Raw genomic sequence first — 18,310 nt, 5'->3', positions numbered from 1 at the left:
GAGACGCATTAAGTGTTAATCACCAATAACCATAAGAAATAGTAATAAAATCTTTTCTAATGAAGTATAGAAACATCTTAGAAACTTAATTTTCTGTAGGTGTTCCTTTATTTTATCAAAAATAGTAATTTTGTATAATTTTAAATCAGGAAATCTAAGGGGATATGTTACCCAATCACAACAGCTAATAAAATGCCTCCCATTACAGACCCAGCTTTTTAAATATTCAATAACATTCACAGAATTGGCAAGTTAGTCTCCAAAAAATTCTAACAGAAACTGCAACTCAAAAAGTGTGTCTATATCAGAGATGGTGGTAACTTCCTCAAAGAAGTTACATGCAAATACCCAGGAGTCTCATGGCTTACAAGGTGACAGACAGACATATGAGAAAATAATCTTGAAGAAGATAGCCTCACCCTACCCAAACTTCCCAAACATGATTCAGTGAAGAGTCAGAGTTGCAAGTGGGCTGGGTGGGCTGACTGGACCAAAGTGCTGACTTACAGCAATTGTTGGGATTTTATAAAGTACTGGAGATGTTTGAAACTCTCATAGAAATGAAAAATCCCAGCCAGTTAATAAACAGAATCATTTCCCAAGTCACATTTTACATATAAAACCTAGTTTCTGAAGATAAAGGTTGCATGCAGGCCCTTATTTATTTGGACTTTTACTCAATAAAATGCTGGCAGCACTGGCTGGCTGGAGGAGTAACAGGGCACGTGCATGTGGCAACAGAGTTTTTCCAGGGAGCTTTTTCTATTTACTTAGAGAGGATCATGACTTGTGTTTCAACATGATTTAGTGAGATCTTTGTTGCAGAAAATGAGTGACATATAGAGGTGGGACTGGGAAGCACAGTTAATGGCAGAATTGGGTTTTTGATGCAGATAAAGACTCTAACGAAGGGCTGGAAATATAAATTTATATGTCCTTATCAGTTCACAATCTTAGTATCCAACTTGTTTATTTAAGGTCTTGAAACCAAATTGTTTGACAAGTTTTATTTGGTAGCAGAAAAGATCTACAATGGGACCTTTACAAAAGATGATGAGCAAGAGGGGAGAAATAAATTTATACATACGATTTTGTTGTCAAAATTTGGGATGATCATCAGTAATCAAGAACTTACATAAAACCACATCTTTTTAAGTAAAGGAAGTAGAAGCTATGTTAATACCTTGACCAATCAGTTTGCTGAAACTCTGTTAACAGAGATTATACTGAACCGGAATAAAATTAAGTCTATAGAAGACAAACGAAACTATTTTTAACTGTAGTAATGCATGAACTATTTAGACAGATTAAAAACAACTTTCTCAAGCTGACAACTGATTTCTATCATATCAAGTCCATGATGTCTACAATATTCATTTATACCATGGCTTCTCGTAGTTCAGTTTTTAAAATTATATATATATAAATGTGCATGTAACATCAGATGTTATTGACAGTAGTTGTTACCATAGAATGCATGTATCTTTCTCACTGTGTGTATCCACTTAATTTGTTCGTATGTCCAATCCCTGTCACGGACCTGATTGCTTACCTGACAGTGGAGGAGAAGACCTACCAGAATGACCCGAAGACAGAAATGGTAAGGATCAGCCCACCTCAGCATTATTAGAGGGCCAAAGGCTCTGTAGTGAAAGTAGTAATACCAACACTTACAACGGGCCAAAAAAGAGGCACTAGGAGTGTTTGTGAACACCCAAGAATTATGATCAGTATCTACAGCATAGTGTGTAGGCATAAAGTAGTTAATATTTTAACAAAATATAAAAATACTGTTTTCTGTAAAGGGGGAAGCAGACAACTTCCCATAAGTAGAAAAAGAAAAACACTGGTGTTCAATTTCAGGTTTAAATGCATTTATGAAGGAAGACTATAATCCCCATTAATTAAATATAAAAGAGTCCAGCAGAAATTATGACCTTAATGTACAAGTAAAGTAGTATTTCTATATCAAATTAAATTTAGTCTATGATTAAATACAATGCTATATATACACACACATACAGACACACTCATAGTACCTTTATGGAATTCTCTAAAATGCTCACAGTAACTTATATAGTATTGATAATGATAAAGATGTATAAACTGAAGTGTAGATTTAAAAAAACTTTTACATCTTACTAAATGATATCTTCCATGGGTTAAACAGCTTTTTCAAGTTCGAATTTTAATTTTTGAAAGCAGAACTGTGCTTTGGTATTCAAACCTTCATAAAATCTTACAATTTTTCAGAATAAGGAATTAAGGTAAAGAACTCTAATGTGGAAGAAAGATTTCCAGTCTCCAAGATCATAACTGTCACATCGTTAACCAGTGGTTTTTAGCCCATTTCTGGCCAAAGTCTAGCTTCTTGGAGGTGAGTTAAAAGGGTTTGATTCAAATTTAGTTTTTATAGGTGCATATTTTAAAACCTAATAAAAACGCATATTCTGATGTGTTACATACCCTACTTTACCACACTGGAGACTGCTTATGTATTAACTTCCACTACCAGGATAACTTATTTTTGTATAGACCTTGAATAACTTTAGCTATCTCTAATTAAAGAATTTCCTGAGATGTATGTTTAAAACCTATTATTTTTGCTTACATTTGTGTGAATCAAAATTTTCTTGATAGTATACAAATAAAACAGGGCATAGCTATAAATTGGCTGCTGGTTTCATCAATTATGTATAACTCCACATTTGTGTTATTCAGAAATAACTCAGAATCTTATTATGCTTAGTAATGAGCCAAAATGAATAAGCATAAATGTGAACCCAAAATACATTTATATTGATAAAATTGAGTTTTCAGGCTTTATGTATTGGGGTTATACATAAAATTTCATCTAAAAAGATTCTAGTGCTAAAAATGTTTGGAAAATACTGCTCTGTAAGAAACTTTTAATTTAATTCTCTAATACAATGTTCAATGTGATTTAGTTTTCTAAAGCAAACTGCCTTTCTAATACATCACCATTTTTAAATTATTCAGAATGAAAAATTTTCTGAAAATCAGAGTGCTACAGATCTTCAAATATGGTGACTTGTAAAAAGTTAGTGATAAGTTAGACTAAAAACATTCATTAAGTGCTTTAGACCCTTGATAGGCAGCTGTAAAGATTTTTATTTTTGAATTAATCATGTATTTATTATTGTGTTTTAAATCTTAAATATATTCATCCTCCAAGTAACAGAATTTAGCATCTTTACACATTAGCTGTATCGTGTGTTTTGATAGTTTAGGCACATTTCAGGATTTTAGATTTCATTTTGTGGTTTCATTATAAAACAGCTTGCACACCAAACGCAATCAATCTTTTTTATTTAAAAATCCACCTAAAAATTCACTTCTGGGTTTTAGTTTTTGTTTAAAAAGAAGCAAATATTTAAAAGCATCAAATGTTACTAGTCTACAATTCATCTTGTTATGAACATTTTTAGTTTGAGGATTGGGAAAATAAACCTATTACATTGATTAGGCACAGTACTATGGCCAATGGGCCAGAAATCAGGGCACATCTGTGTACTCAGGCCAACAGTTAGAGGTCTGAATGGAGGGGGTCATGCCTCAACTGTGGGCACTCCTTTCTCTATGCCCCCTCCAAAAATTGTTATAAGTCTCAAATCAGTACATGAGATTGTATGTAACTTGGTTAAAAAACAACTATACGTGCTTTCTAAATTATGTTGCAAAGCCAAGACAGACGAATATAATTGTAGCCTCACTACAACTTGTGGTCTTAATATCTATGTCACAGGACCATGTTATAGGTGAGACAGAATTATACCATCCCTCTGGTGTTTTCAGAAATCTGGTTGGAAGGAGTCCATGACTATAACATTTCACATTGTAGCAAGGCTCCAATATTTCTTGAATTGGGGCAGTGAATATAAATCACAGTACAAAATCCGTAATTCTTTCAGTGGAAAAGCAACAGGTGCTACATACAAGAATCACTTATATAACATCTATTTTTTTTTTTAAAAATGCAGATATAAAATATTAATTGCATAGGGAATTAAATATAAGGCCAAGAAGAATATTAAGTAAAAAAAATCATAGAAAGGGCACTATGGTGTCAAAAGACAGAATTTCATAGAGTAATAAATCTGAATTACTATCTAATTAAAAATCACAGTATGTTGCTGTAACTAACAGTGAATGTCAACTGCTTTATTAATTCCAAACTGAAAACCAATATTAGGACTAACAAGAACACAACCAAAGCTCATTGTCTAAACCTGATCAGTGTATTAGCACATCACTGCCTGGTACGTACCTGATTGGTTACATAATCTACCTTTTGCAAATAACATTTAATACATGTTAACAAGTGTAAGAGCACATCATCACTGCATGCCATCAATGATTTGCAGGCTTACTTGGTAGTGTAATTATTCAGTCTTTCAAAGGTGCAAGATCCCACCCGGCAGAATCTTCACTCAATGAACCAAAAACACTGTAATTAACAAAATATAACAAAGTTCCACCATTAAAAACTAAATGTACATTAACCAGAGAACTAGGTCCTGACACCAGTACATACATTATCCTCAGCATTTTGGAAGGCAACAAATGATGAGCCCAAGTATAAGCTAATGGTTATCACCTGAAGCTTCAGGTAGAAAGCTAACTTGTGAATCTACCTCTCATTTTAATGTTGTTAGACTGTAGTTTAAACAGCAATTTCCAAATCTAAAAGTAGCTTAGTTGACTTAGTATTGTTATATAAAGTAGTGTGACAAAAAACAAGAACTCCCAAAGGAATTATGGTAAGGTACATTGGGAATACCCAGAACAATGTTTTAGATGAAAAAGTGCATAAATACAGTAATACTACGAGTGTGTTAACTATGGAACAAATGTTTCTCTGGGAGCTAAACAATACTATTTTCCCACATTATTTACATGTTATGAATTGTTCAGATACCACAAAGCACCACTTAAGTCTAAATTGCTTGATTATGTCAGAAAGGTCCTTTGACTTCAACTCTACTCATTTGAGGATCTACCTAGAGTGGAAGTGTCAAGTCATTCTTCAAAAGGGATTTATCTTTACAATTCAGTTTTCTTTTGTTCAGAAATGGCAAGGCAATATTTTCATTTCACACTCTTCGCTGGCGTTTCTGATTCTGTGGACTGTCTCCCATCTGTCCAGGCTTCCCGGGTACTCTTTAGAGCCAAGGTCTTCTGTTGGTCAACAACAACATAATCCACTCTCTCATCTGCTACACTGCTGCCTGAGCCACTGCTCTTTTGCTAAAACACAAAGAAAAAGCAAAAAGTCCAACATATAAAGGAGTGTTCCTGAGTACAACTCAGTCTTAAAACACAAAACACATGCACTGTGAATACTTTTGTTTTTTGAGAAGGAGTTTTGCTCTTGCTGCCCAGGATGGAGTGCAGTGGTGCGATCTCAGCTCACTGCAAACTCCGCCTCCTGGGTTCAAGCAATTCTCCTGTCTCAGCCTCCTGAGTAGCTGGGATTACAGGCATGTGCCACCATGCCTGGCTAATTTTGTATTTTTAGTAGAGATGTGGTTTCAGCATATTGGTCAGGCTGGTCTCGAACTCCTGACCTCAAGATCCATCCGCCTTGGCCTCCCAAAGTGCTGGGATTACAGGCGTGAGCCACCATGCCCGGCCATGAATACTCTTAAAATTTTTCTGGGTCATACACAAAAAATAACATCAACTACCTCAACTTAAAAATGTCTCTCTCCTAACTATATACTATTTTTGCCTTACATTTAAAATTATTATATTTAAGAATTCAAAGCTGGGCGCAGTGGCTCATGCCTATAATCCCAGCACTTTGGGAAGCCAAGATGGGTGGATCACGAGGTCAGGAGTTCAAGACCAGCCTGACCAAGATGCTGAAATCCCATCTCTACTAAAATACAAAAATTAGCCTGACATGGTGGCACACGCCTGTAATCCCAGCTACTTGGGAGGCTGAGGCAGGAGAATGGCTTGAACCCGGGTGGCAGAGGTTGCAGTGAGCCAAGATCGTGCCACTGCACTGCAGCCTGGGCAACAGAGCAAGACTCCGTCTCAAAAAAAAAAAAAAAAAAAAGAATTCAAACTAATGCTTCCATGACAGATGAAATTCATAAAAAATAGGGACAGCAGATGCCTGTTTCATCTTAACATAGACAACTTGATTCTCCTGTCAACTTAAGCTTGACTTTCTCTCAAGCTCTGAGAACATGAATCAATGTTTACTTTGAGAGCTAACAAGAAATGTTTTTGGAAAAGTTATACTTCAAGAATGACAAACTACATAAGCTGATGCCTTTTCATTCCTAAAATTCAACAAGATACAGATACTTAAATAAAATTATCAATGCACTGCTGCGCTCACTAGAAAGTGAAATGTCTAAGGTATAAGAGAAGTAGAGGGAGTGGTGAGCTTCTAAATGGTAAACGTGGTGTTGGCTTTAGGATGAATGTCAATCTCAAAAATGCAATCAGGAGGCCCTGCATTGGAGGTGATGCTGAAACTGAGAATATCCCATCAAGCTAGGGACCCCTGAAGGGAACTGATGTGGTCCTAGGATGGTAGCACCTCCTGGTTCCTAGCAGAAGCAAATACAAATAGTTTATGGAAGAAATTTAGGTCCTCAGAAGATATGTTCAACAAAATGAGGTTGCAATAAAAATATATAAAACACACAAAGAAACAAACTGTAGAGAGTGTGAGATAGGAGAAACAATATACACAGATTCAGACCTCCAAGGACTTCAGATATTGAAAAAGGAGCCAGTAAATTGGCCAGACATATTTGATAAAGACCCAAACAGAATTTCATTTTAGAAATGGAAAAGCAATATTTGAATAGTGACTGAGACTTTCCCAGAATTGATAAAAAATATGAATCCAAAAAGAAGGTAGCACTTCTAAGCAAGATAAATAAAAAGGAATCTATGTCTAGACGTATTATAGTGAACCTGTAGAATACCAAAGATATAGAAATGACCTTAAACTCATCCAGTCAGAAAAGACATTATCTACAAGGGAATTACAATCAGACTGACAGCAATTTTTCCATAGGAATAGAAGCAAGACAGTAGTGGGATAGTATCTTCCATGGGCTGAGAGAAAATTATTGTTGATCAAGAACTGTAAACTCAAGAAAACTGTGTTTCCAAGAGTGAAGGCAAAATAAAGACATTTAAGTTATACAAAAACTGAAAAAAATTACTACCAATGACCTCCACTAAAGGCCCTTCTAAAGGGTATATTTCAGGTGGAGGGAAAATTATTGCAGAAGGAAGGTCTGAGAAATAGGAAAGAATGACAAAGAAGCTGGTAAACATGTAGGAAAATGTAAATAAACATTGTTATATAATAAGAGCAGTAATAATACTGTCTAATTAGTGGGTTTAACAAAAAGACAACATTAAAATTTTGGACAAAGATAGCACAGAATTTGAGCATTTTAAGGAGAGTAAAGACACTAGACTGGTTAACTTTAGAATTCATTAAATAACAGCCAGATGCAGTGGCTCCTGCCTGTAATCCCAGCACTTTTGGAGGGCTGAGGTGGGTGGATCACTTGAGGTCAGGAGTTCAAGACCATTCTGGCCAACATGGTGAAACCGTGTCTCTACTAAAAATACAAAAATTAGCCAGGAGTGGTGGCGCGCATCTGTAATCCCAGCTATTTGGGAGGCTGAGGCAGGAGAATCATTTGGACCTGGGAAGCGGAGGTTGCAGTGAGCCAAGATCACACTACTGCACTCCAGCCTGGGCAACAGAGCAAGACTCTGTCTCAAAAAAAAAAAAAAAAAAGAATTTGTTAAATAACTATTTCAATGGTAACCACTAAAAAAGTAGAAAGTATAAAATTTCTAACCATCAGAAAGGAAAAAATAATCAGTCTCCATAACTATGTTATTTGTGGTTTATGAGGTAGCATCAAGTAGCAGACCAGACTAAATTTATATTAAACATCACTTAATAAAATTATCCCAAAGGAAATAATTCTTCAGGTTTGAAGTGTGAACTAACTGTATACAAAGAAGAGGCATGTCACATGTCACTCACCTTACGTGGTGGTGTGGATTTCCCAGAATCTAAGTCGAGATCTAAGTATTCCACCTGTTTGTCTCCTTTGGGCTTGATCATAGGGCTGCTTCCTCCATCAAGACTGTTACTGCCAAAGAGATTCTGAAAGTATTAGACAACAAAATCAACGGTCAGACATTCCCCAGACATACCACTCATACTGTTGAACATCTACGGAAGCCTAAATATTTGCTTTCAAGAGGACATAGCTTAAAAAGTTAAACAACCTTTTAGGATAGAAAGAAAATAAGTAATATTTTAAAAACTGATTAAAGCCTAGCTTAGAGCAAGCTAAACGTAGTTTCAAAAGTTAAACTTGGTTCACACTAAGATTGAGACATCAGGAGATACTTAGCTATGATAGCCCAACTTGAACATTATTAAAATTATGTCTGTACTCAATTATGCTTTACAGGATCTTTATATTCCTTGCTTTCAAATTAAATTTAAAAAAAACTTTCTACGTTTTATCTAAAGGCTTTCACACTAAAATTTGTTTGACTCCATTGGCTAAGTCTATTTTGTTTCAATCATCTGGATTTTTTACCACTTAATTTCCTTAGCCTGATCTTTTCCTTCCTGAAAGGCATACATTCTAAAGAACGTATTTAAGAGAGAAGGAAAATTACTACCTAAGGCAGGCCTGAAATACAAGAAATGATAAAGAAGCCGTTAAACATGCAGAAAAACGTAAATAAGCATAGTTTATATAATAAGAGCAATAATACTACTAACTTCCGGGTTTAAAAAGAATTAAAATTTTGGACAAAAATAGTGCTAAGATTTTAAAGAGAGCAGAGTGAAGACAACTCTGGAATTTGTAAATAACCATTTCAGATGATTTGTACAGTAGGACTACTCTCTAAAAAAAGGGAAAGAAGGTAGGAAGATAGATGACAGCGATAAACAGCAGGAACAAAAAACTTGAGGCAGAAAAATGAAAAATAGGCACTTGAAGATCAATGCTAAATAGAAAGGAAAAGCTGGCATGAACCTAAGTCTCTATATATTCCCTCCACTCTAATTACAACAGGGTTCTATTAAACATGTGCTCAAACAAGTGACTTGTTTCCATGCCTTACTCCTTTTAACCCCATCTAGAAATGTTCTTGGCTTCTCATACGCAAGACTGTGTATTTCTCATTAGGGATTTTCATCCTTGTGCACTGTTGATATTAATGTTCATATATTATCTCATACTTTTAAAGAAAATCATAATGATTTAACAAAGTTAAAAATTTATACATGTTATGATGAATAAAACAATTTGAAAACTGCATACATCTGGTGGTTCTGTTGATTCTTTTTATATTGCTACTTCATTTCTTTTTGCTTAGGTTAAACAGAAAAAACTGTGCCTTAGGGAAAGGATACTTCTAGGAAAATATTGAGACTATTCTCTCATTTCGTAGCAGGGCTGCTAATAGCTGGTATGGAACCTTTTTGCAAATTATTAAAAGGTGCTTCTTGCACTGGGGTGAGACAGCTCTGTGCTGTGGGTGACTGCAGCTTGGTGAGCAGCACATAGCCTGAATTTCATATAATCAGGTATGCAGTATGTTTATTCAGTAAACAACCTGTACAACTAAATGTAATGTTCCTATTTGAAGAAACAGATTTTTTAAACCAAATTTATCAATTACTACAAATAAAACATTAAAAAAATATATAAAATGGCTAGGCGCGGTGGCTCAGGCCTGTAATCCCAGCACTTAGGGAGGCTGAGGCGGGCGGACCACCTGAGGTCAGGAGTTTGAGACCAGCCTGGCCAACGTGGTGAAACCCCGTCTCTACTAAAAACTACAAAAACTAGCCAGGTGTGGTGGTGGGCACCTGTAATCCCAGCTACTTGGGAGGCTGAGGCAGGATAATCGCTTGAACCCGGAGGCGGAGGTTGCAGTGAGCCAAGATCGCACCACTGCACTCCAGCCTGGGCAACAGAGGGAAACTCTGTCTGAAAAAATTAAAAAATCAAAAAATCAAAAATAACATGTAGAGCACAAAAAATATAAGCAAGTTTTGGTCCTCAATATAAATAGTAATCCCCCTCTTCTTTCTAATTCATGGAGAAACTGGAATCATCATGAAATTTTTTATCTGAATGACTCTATATATCATTGTCACATAAAATCAGCCATGAGTGTGTGAAAAATTCTATATTCAAATGTGATCAATGAAAGACCCATACCCTCCATTTCTCTGATTAGAAATATCTAGAACTGTTCACAGTATTACAAGGCTATAAAAGAAATGCATAAATTCGTAAGACCTGCATGCATAATACCAATAAGTTGCTCCTAAACAGAATTTCTCAGGGTGGCTAGTTAACCTATTTTATGTCTGTTATTACTAGAACTGAATGTTTTTCCATCTTTAAGTATGGTTAACATTTGTGTGTCTACAAGGAAGTCTATTTGCTCTTGATTTAATCTCCACTGGAACAGCCTGTCTGTATTCTAGCCTTTCACCCAGTATTTTCCCAAAACAGTTTAGAGAAACTCTAAGATTCTATAAGGTATTATAAGTGTTCTTTGAATTAAATAACAAACCAGTAGTGTGAGTTTTGTTTTTTTTTTTTTTTTGAGATGGAGTCTTGCTTTGTTGCCTGGGCTGCAGGGCAGTGGCTTGATCTCGGCTCACTGCAATCTCTGTCTCCTGGGCTCAAGCAATTCTCCTGCCTCAGCCTCCCGAGTAACTGGGATTACAGGCGCCTGCCACCATGCCCGGCTAATTTTTGTATTTTTAATAGAGACGGGGTTTATCCATGTTGGCCAGGCTGGTCTCCCACTACTGACCTCAGGTGATCTGCCCGCCTCGGCCTCCTTAAAGTGCTGGGATTACAGGTGTGAGCCACCATGCCCGGCCTAGATTTTTAAAAAATTCTTTAAAAATTATGTAAAATCATTTAACATATTTTTGTTGTTATTATCACATAACAGTATGTATGCCTTTAGTTATGGTTTACCATCATTTGAATTTCAGGTGTCACATTCAGAATTCACTTGATAATGCATGATTTTTGATCCAAAATTAAAGAAGTTTGTTAAATATTGCTATAATTCTCATATTCTTTTCTAAGGGAGAGTTGAATGGACTATGATGAGTCCTTGTATTTGGCAGCATGAGGAGATGGAATTGGCATTGTTGACTTTTCTATTGTACTTGGTAGATAGGTATGTCCTCCTGGGTCATTTTTGCTTTTTTCTAATACATAGGACCTAAGTACTTCATAAATTCATCACAGGCCAGGTGCAGTGGCTCACGCCTGTAATCCCAGCACTCTGGGAAGCCAAGGCAGGCAGATCATTTGAGGTCAGGAGTTTGAGACCATCCTGCACAACATGATGAAACCCTGTCTCTACCAAAAACACAAAAATTAGTCGTGTGTGGTGGCGCAAACCTGTAATCCCAGCTACTCGGGAGGCTGAGTCAGGAGAATCATTTGAAACCCAGGAGGTGGAGGCTGCAGTGAGTTGAGATCGCGCTACTGCATTCCAGCCTAGGTGACAGAAAGAGAATCTGTCTCCAAATAAAAAAAAAAAGAAATTCACCACATTGTGTTTATTTAGACACCTCTATTGGTGGCAAGTAAAAGCACCTTTCTGGCTTACTGTCATTAGGTGTAAAAAAAAAAAAAAAATTGTATTTTGATTTCCTTTGATTTCTGATTGTAATGCTCTTCTTTTTCATCTTTTCCCTTCATCTAACACCCATGACAAATCACATTTTTAAACTTTCCTATTATATGGGACTTTCCAAAATTTTTATGGCTATTTACTATTTTGGGCAAAAAGACACACTCTTTAGTACCTCAGAAAATACTCTAATTACTTTACGATAAGAAAACAGTTCACTCAACTACCCAAAGTTGAAAATAGGTGACAATATCTACTCTGACCGAGAATTTAGGATTTAGAGTTTTACTAGAGTCAACTTACTATACTGAGGAAAACTAATTAACTTAAATAATGATAATAGAACTCCACTCAAATTGAAAAATAGTGAATACAAAAGCAAAAATGTATAAAAATTGCCCTGCCTTGAAAAATCAGTGAAAACATTATTGATATATTGATTATATTATTTTTGAATACTTTATAAATTTGATATTTAAAAATTTTTATAGATGAGGTCTCGCTATGTTGCCCAGGCTAGGTGTGAACTAGGCTCAAGAGATCCTCCTGCTTCAGCCTCCTGAGTAGCTGGGACTACAGGCACATGCCACTGTGCCTGGCTAAATTTGGTAATATTTTAAAGTTAATTAATTTAAGCACAAAATCAAGTTTTTCATATCACTGAATTATGTTTCCTGACAATGTATAGTTTTAAGAAAGCTGGTTCTGCCTAAAGTCTATTAAGGATGAAAAACCAATTCATTGACAGAATTGGGCTTTATATTTTATACCTCTAAATAGGGCTGTTTTAAATAATATAGGGCCACTAAAGTGTTACTCATTCTAAATTTTGACATCAGGTATTTGCTTATCCTGGAAGATATGGTCTGATTGTCCCTCAATACCTGCTCTCCCCTCTCCCATATGCATGGGATTTTTAGGTGGGCCCACTGTTTCTCGGATCTAAGTCTATGTTTTCTAGCTCCTTTGTGTCTAAGTGTGGCCACACAGGCTAAGTTCTGGTTAATGGTTTCTATAAAGCAGTTTCGAGGTACTGTCCTTATGAGGCAGTTGGGCTGTACCCTTCTTTTTCTCTCTTTCCTCCACCTGGAGTTGGAATGTGACTCTGCTGGCTGGAGCATCATCTTGTCCAATGAGCATATGTGCCACACTCAAGGAAAGCAGACTGGAGAGCTGGAAAAGGTCTGAATCCCTGAAGACTCTATGGAACAGAGCTGCCACAACAGCCTTGGATTGACTCTCTCTAGACTTTTCCATGAGAAAGAAAGAAACTTCTCTCTTGAGTCACAAATATTTATTTTCTTTTACTCAGAGGGGAACTTAATCCTAATGGATATACTTATCGACTAAAATACAAATAACAAAGCAAACATTAAATCTGACTTAAGGAAAAGCTAAAGCAAAATATTTTTAAAAATTAAAAATTGGTTTGTATTCTTAAACATTTGAAGTATTTTCTGGCAACTACCTGATTTCTGAGGAACAAAATGCTCACTACCATTAGAAAATTCTCATGCTTTATGGTAGTATAGCCAACCTCAAACATGTTATGTTTATAAGAGGTCTTCTTTAATCTTTACACCTATCTAAGGGTATATTACTTACTTATAAGACCATTTCACCATTAGAGTGCTGTGACATGGCCTTAGAGAATTGCATTATAAAATGCTGCCCGTATATTTTCTTGAAGAGTATAAAAAATCAAGTATCTCTTAAATGACATATAACTGAAAACTTAATTTTTTTCTAATTAGAGACAGGGTGACATGTTGCGCAGGCTAGCCTCAAACTGCTGGACTCAAGGACTCAAGTGATCCTCCCACCTCAGCCTCCCAAATAGCTGAAACTGCAGGGTTGTGCTGCTGTGCCAGGCAACTTTTTTTTTTTAACTCATTTACAGTTTACTTTCACCTTTTATTGGTTTTAGAGTTTATGACATTATTTTTAATAAGCTTTTAAAAAGTTGTCTTTTACTGCTTTTTCTTAAGTATATAAAGATACGAGGATAAAATTTATAGACAGAACAGTTCTAGCTTGAATGACTGAAAAGGGCTGCTCAGAAAGGGAAAAGTTAAAACTTTACATACTGGGTCTTCACTGGACAGGTTTGGGTTCATGGGAACATAATTCTCTTCACTGTCGTGTGAGTCACTGCTTGAAGTTGTGCTATGCACTGAATCTGGTCGGGGGGACATGGGAAACCTGGAAGAGCTAATTACAGAAATTATCATCACAAACATAAGCCTTGACAAAAATATCTAAAATTATTCCTCAAATAAAAATGAGAGACAGTCTGCATTCTTTCAGAAATATTCCCTTATGTTTACAATCATTCATTGTACACATTTATAATGATGTAATTTTTGTGTACAAACACATAACTAATATTTATAATTGTATTATAAAAGTGTATTTTGGACAGCAAAATATTTTGTGTAAAACAAAAAAACCACTGCCAGTGACTTGGTGATAAGTAGAAAGTTACAGATATAAAATGGAAGACTTAAGAATTTCTATTTTTTTAAAAACTATATATATACACATACACACACACACACACACGAAACATGAACATATGTTCAACATAGGTTTGTAACTTCATAAATTCCTCTCAATTCCCTATATACATTTAAATAAGTCTCGGTTAAATAATCTCCACAAGAGACTACCATATTTTCAAGATTAGTAGTCCTCAGTAATTTTTGGTTTCATAAACCTTTTACACTCTTAAAAATTATTGAGAATCCCAAGAAATTTTTGTTTACATGAGTTGTATCTATTAATTTTGCCATATTAGAGATGAAAATAGACATATTTTTAAAACATAAGTAATACACAAATACACATTTCTATTGGGTGTCACAATGATATCATCGCTTATCATGTAGCCTCTGGAAAACTCCACTGTACACTCAGAAGGAGAATAAATACAGCAAATAACATCTTAATATATTAATGAAAATGGTTTTGACTTCACAGAACCCCCAAAAAGGGGGCTCTTCAGATCATCCATTGAGAACCACTATTCCAGATATTTTCCATGATAATGAACAATTCTAGATAGTCACATTATTCATACAAACTACATATTTTAGACAAAGGACTTACTCTCGAGCAAAACTCCTAGTGATGGGAGATCTAACTGGGGCTTGTAATTCTTCCCATTCTGGCAAAGGTTTTATTTCTAAAGGTGCTGGCTTGACTGAAAAGAAAAAGAGAAAAAGAGATTTTTAGTATACAGAACTTTGGAAAACAAACAAGATTCTCTCTCTGTAACTCTATTTATATTTGATAGCCAGAGTAAACCTAAGACCACCTAGTTTCACATGTGAAATGAGGTTCATGAATGTTACATGATTTGCCCAAGGTTACATAGCTAAGTAATTAGTGGTAAAAGCTAAATCAGATGTTTCATGATTGTTACCTCAAAGCCTAAACCTCTATTACAACATGTTGCCTAACTGCATATTTTATGAATATAAACTAAATGAGATAAAGAGTAATGTGACCCAGTTCCTCAATGGTTGCTTTATATGTTTCATTATTTCATAAATTATTTCACCAATTTCATACTCAATAAGAAAATTTAATCATCTATGTAAAATCATTCCTTTTCTTCAATATTGGAGCATATAACTATATATATAAAATGATGCATAGAAACTATTAAAAACACAACTTTGTTAAAACCCCAAACTGAAAAAATGTTCGAATCTTTTAAAATAATTCATGCCCAGTCTGGAAACAAACAAAACGAAACAATATTTGTATCTTTAGATCCAAACTCCGCTCTGAAAAAAGGCCATAATTATTTTACTTCAAATTGTTAGTGTAATTTAAGCAACAAATCTCTTGCTAAATTATATACAATTAAGTAAATGCTAATAATAATTTTCATTTATAAGTGATCTTTATTTACCTCATATTGCAGTAGACAATTAAACCAATATATACCACAGAGTTCTTAGCCATTTTCTTAAAGTCAAGACTGAGATTTTTTCAGAAATTTACGGAGTGAGCAAAAGAACTAAAACAATACTATTTAATACTAGATATTTTAGGAGACTACCTAAACATGTTAGGTAAATATTTCAGTTATGTTTCATTCTGCCACTCTTAACAAAAAATTTCATCTTTGAGATTTATTTATAGTCTTTGTCCATGTATGTTATGGCATAGTTACCATTACACTATAAAATGAATGGTCATTTTAAAGGACCATACACATTGAGGCTCATAAGTATTTTGTCAACTCACATATAATGAAGACCAAATTAACTTACTAATTTGAGCTGAAACCATTTTGCTTGTCTATATTCTTAAAATAGACACATACAGAATATTCCGCTGAGTGAAAGTATTTCTTTAACTGTTAATGTTTTACTTTTTGACACCCAAAGGCTAATAGCGGTTTAGCTGTCAGTTTTTAAATAATGGCACAATTAATCCATGGAAATGATTCTTTATTCTGTCTCAGAACAGAACACATATACATAAAGACAGAAGACAACAGAAAATCACAAACAGTTCACAAACTGAAAGGATAAAATGTTGTCTACAAAGTTAAAAGAATAATGCAAAAGGACAAGTCTGAATATCACATATTATCAAATATTTAACATGCTGTTGTTAATGGCAGAGTAAGTAGACTCATTGTGTATTATGGGAAGCATTCACTTTAGAAATAATGTGCAGGAAAGTTTTATTTACAACAGCAGTAGTATTTAAGGTTCTTCTTTATTTTTAGAAAAAAAAAACAAAACATTACAAAATAAATTCCCAATGCCCCATACAGCATGCGGTGCTAAAGTACATACCCTTTCTTCTTGTAGCAAAGTCACCTATGGTTTGTGAATCAGTTCGCTCTAAACCATGGGGTTTGAGTCTTAAAATTTTAGGACTTTGACCTAATTGGTAAAAAGAAGACTCTCTTAATATAATGTTATTTATTAATTGGAAAATGGATTCTGTAAAAAAAAAAAAAAAAAAGCAACAGAGCCCTGCGCAAAAATGTTACATCTAAAAGCATGAACAAAAGTTTGTTGTGGAGAATATTTCAGTCTTGTTACATAAAATTCATGCTCATGCTCAGCACAATGGAAAAGAGGAATTTACATGCAACAATGTAAGCAGCAAGGAGGTATAAAAGATGGCAGAATTTTAGTGCGATAACCAGCCTGGTTAGTTGTTATCTTCATTTGGGGGAACAGAGGGAAAATATGTGCCATGTTAGTTTTTCTTCTAACATGTCTTAGAAAACTGGATCAAATAAAAAATTTGTAGAATACACTAGTCAGATCTCAATTACATCTTTCTTTTCTTTGAAATCTGGTGTCTCATATGAAAGCCCGAAGGCCTACGTCCTTGTAATATTACTTTTCTAATTTGGTAGAGATGTTTTTAAAACCTTAATCTATTCCTGCACCTCCTGAACAAGACTCTTCTAGAGAAGCAAGTGGCCACTACTATATTTACTAATCTAAAACCAAAACAAGACCAGCATTTCTTTCCTCTGGATACTCACTGGTTGCCCAATGGCTTCATCTTGCAAGAATTACATGTTTAGATTCTGGTTCTACTGATTGCCTAGCTTCAGTTTAATTAAGTATATTTCTGAAAGCATAAATTCAGTTACCATCATCTTCCTTTCACTTAATGTCTGCCACATAAAAGCACTGCTGAAAAGCCTATGAAAGGGCATCCTTCCCATTAGAAGCCTGGATGCCAGAGCTGCAATAACATTTGAACCAGTGATTTAAGCTACTCCATTATTAGTGGCACTAAATTTTCTTTTTTCTTGGAATTTACAAAGTTGAGTTTACATCTATTAGGTGGCAGAATCAGAATTTGCTGGTTAAGTGCTGATATCTAGCACCTTACCTATCGAAATCTAAGTTTCTTAAAATATAATTCTGTAGAAGTTATAAAAAATAAAATTTCCTAACCAATTTTCTAAGTTACACAATACATTGAGTTTATTCAGAAATGAGGCAGCCTGAGTTTAAAAGGTAAATACTAAAATTTTGGGCAAGATCCACTCCCTACCCCTAAAATTCCCTAATCCAGGGCCCATACCCGCAGGACCCTTTTCTAAAGCAAAGGAAGATGACAACTTTTTTTTTTTTTTTGAGACGGAGTCTCTCTCAGTCGCCCAGGCTAGAGTGCAATGGCACAATCTTGGCTCACCGCAAGCTCTGCCTCCCAGGTTCATGCCATTCTCCTGCCTCAGCCTCCCAAGTAGCTGGGACTACAGGTGCCCGCCACCACGCCTGGCTAATTTTTTGTATTTTTAGTAGAGGTGGGGTTTCACCGTGTTAGCCAGGATGGTCTCGATCTCCTGACCTTGTGATCCACCCGCCTTGGCCTCCCAAAGTGCTGGGATTACAGGCGTAAGCCACCGCACCCGGCTACGATGACAACTTTTTAAACTCCCCCAAATAGTGTGCTACCCTTCAAAAAAAATAAGAGGCAGAAGGTAAGTCTTAGTATTAAAATAATATGATTATTTTGGAGTGAAAGGCCCTTACAAATCTAGTTTCTTCATTTTATGAATGAGATTCATCCAAAGAAAGAAGGGGTTAAGTGATTTGTTCAG

The 18,310-nt window shown here is 35.3% G+C and overlaps 1 protein-coding gene across 3 annotated transcripts in view; it reads right to left on the bottom strand.

Moving 5' to 3' along the window:
• Positions 1–992: 992 nt before the first annotated feature.
• GAB1 (GRB2 associated binding protein 1) overlaps positions 993–18,310 on the bottom strand; it is a 136,590-nt gene continuing 119,272 nt past the window's right edge. For 2 of the 3 annotated variants that reach the window (XM_003820702.6, XM_008974135.5), the window contains exons 7-11: positions 16,533–16,622; positions 14,824–14,917; positions 13,803–13,926; positions 8,060–8,182; positions 993–5,268 (exon numbers count right to left, since the gene is read on the bottom strand). In XM_003820702.6, coding sequence (XP_003820750.3) covers positions 5,110–5,268; positions 8,060–8,182; positions 13,803–13,926; positions 14,824–14,917; positions 16,533–16,622 — 590 coding nt within the window. In that variant the 3' untranslated portion in view covers positions 993–5,109. The remainder of the gene's footprint in view (positions 5,269–8,059; positions 8,183–13,802; positions 13,927–14,823; positions 14,918–16,532; positions 16,623–18,310) is intronic. The other variant, XM_003820701.6, reaches the window with a different exon arrangement.

The sequence above is a fragment of the Pan paniscus genome, chromosome 3 (genome assembly GCF_029289425.2).
Source record: "Pan paniscus chromosome 3, NHGRI_mPanPan1-v2.0_pri, whole genome shotgun sequence".
Lineage (NCBI taxonomy): Eukaryota > Metazoa > Chordata > Mammalia > Primates > Hominidae > Pan > Pan paniscus.
The sequence above is the reverse complement of the archived record's forward strand: the minus strand, read 5'-3'. Positions and strand labels throughout refer to the sequence as shown.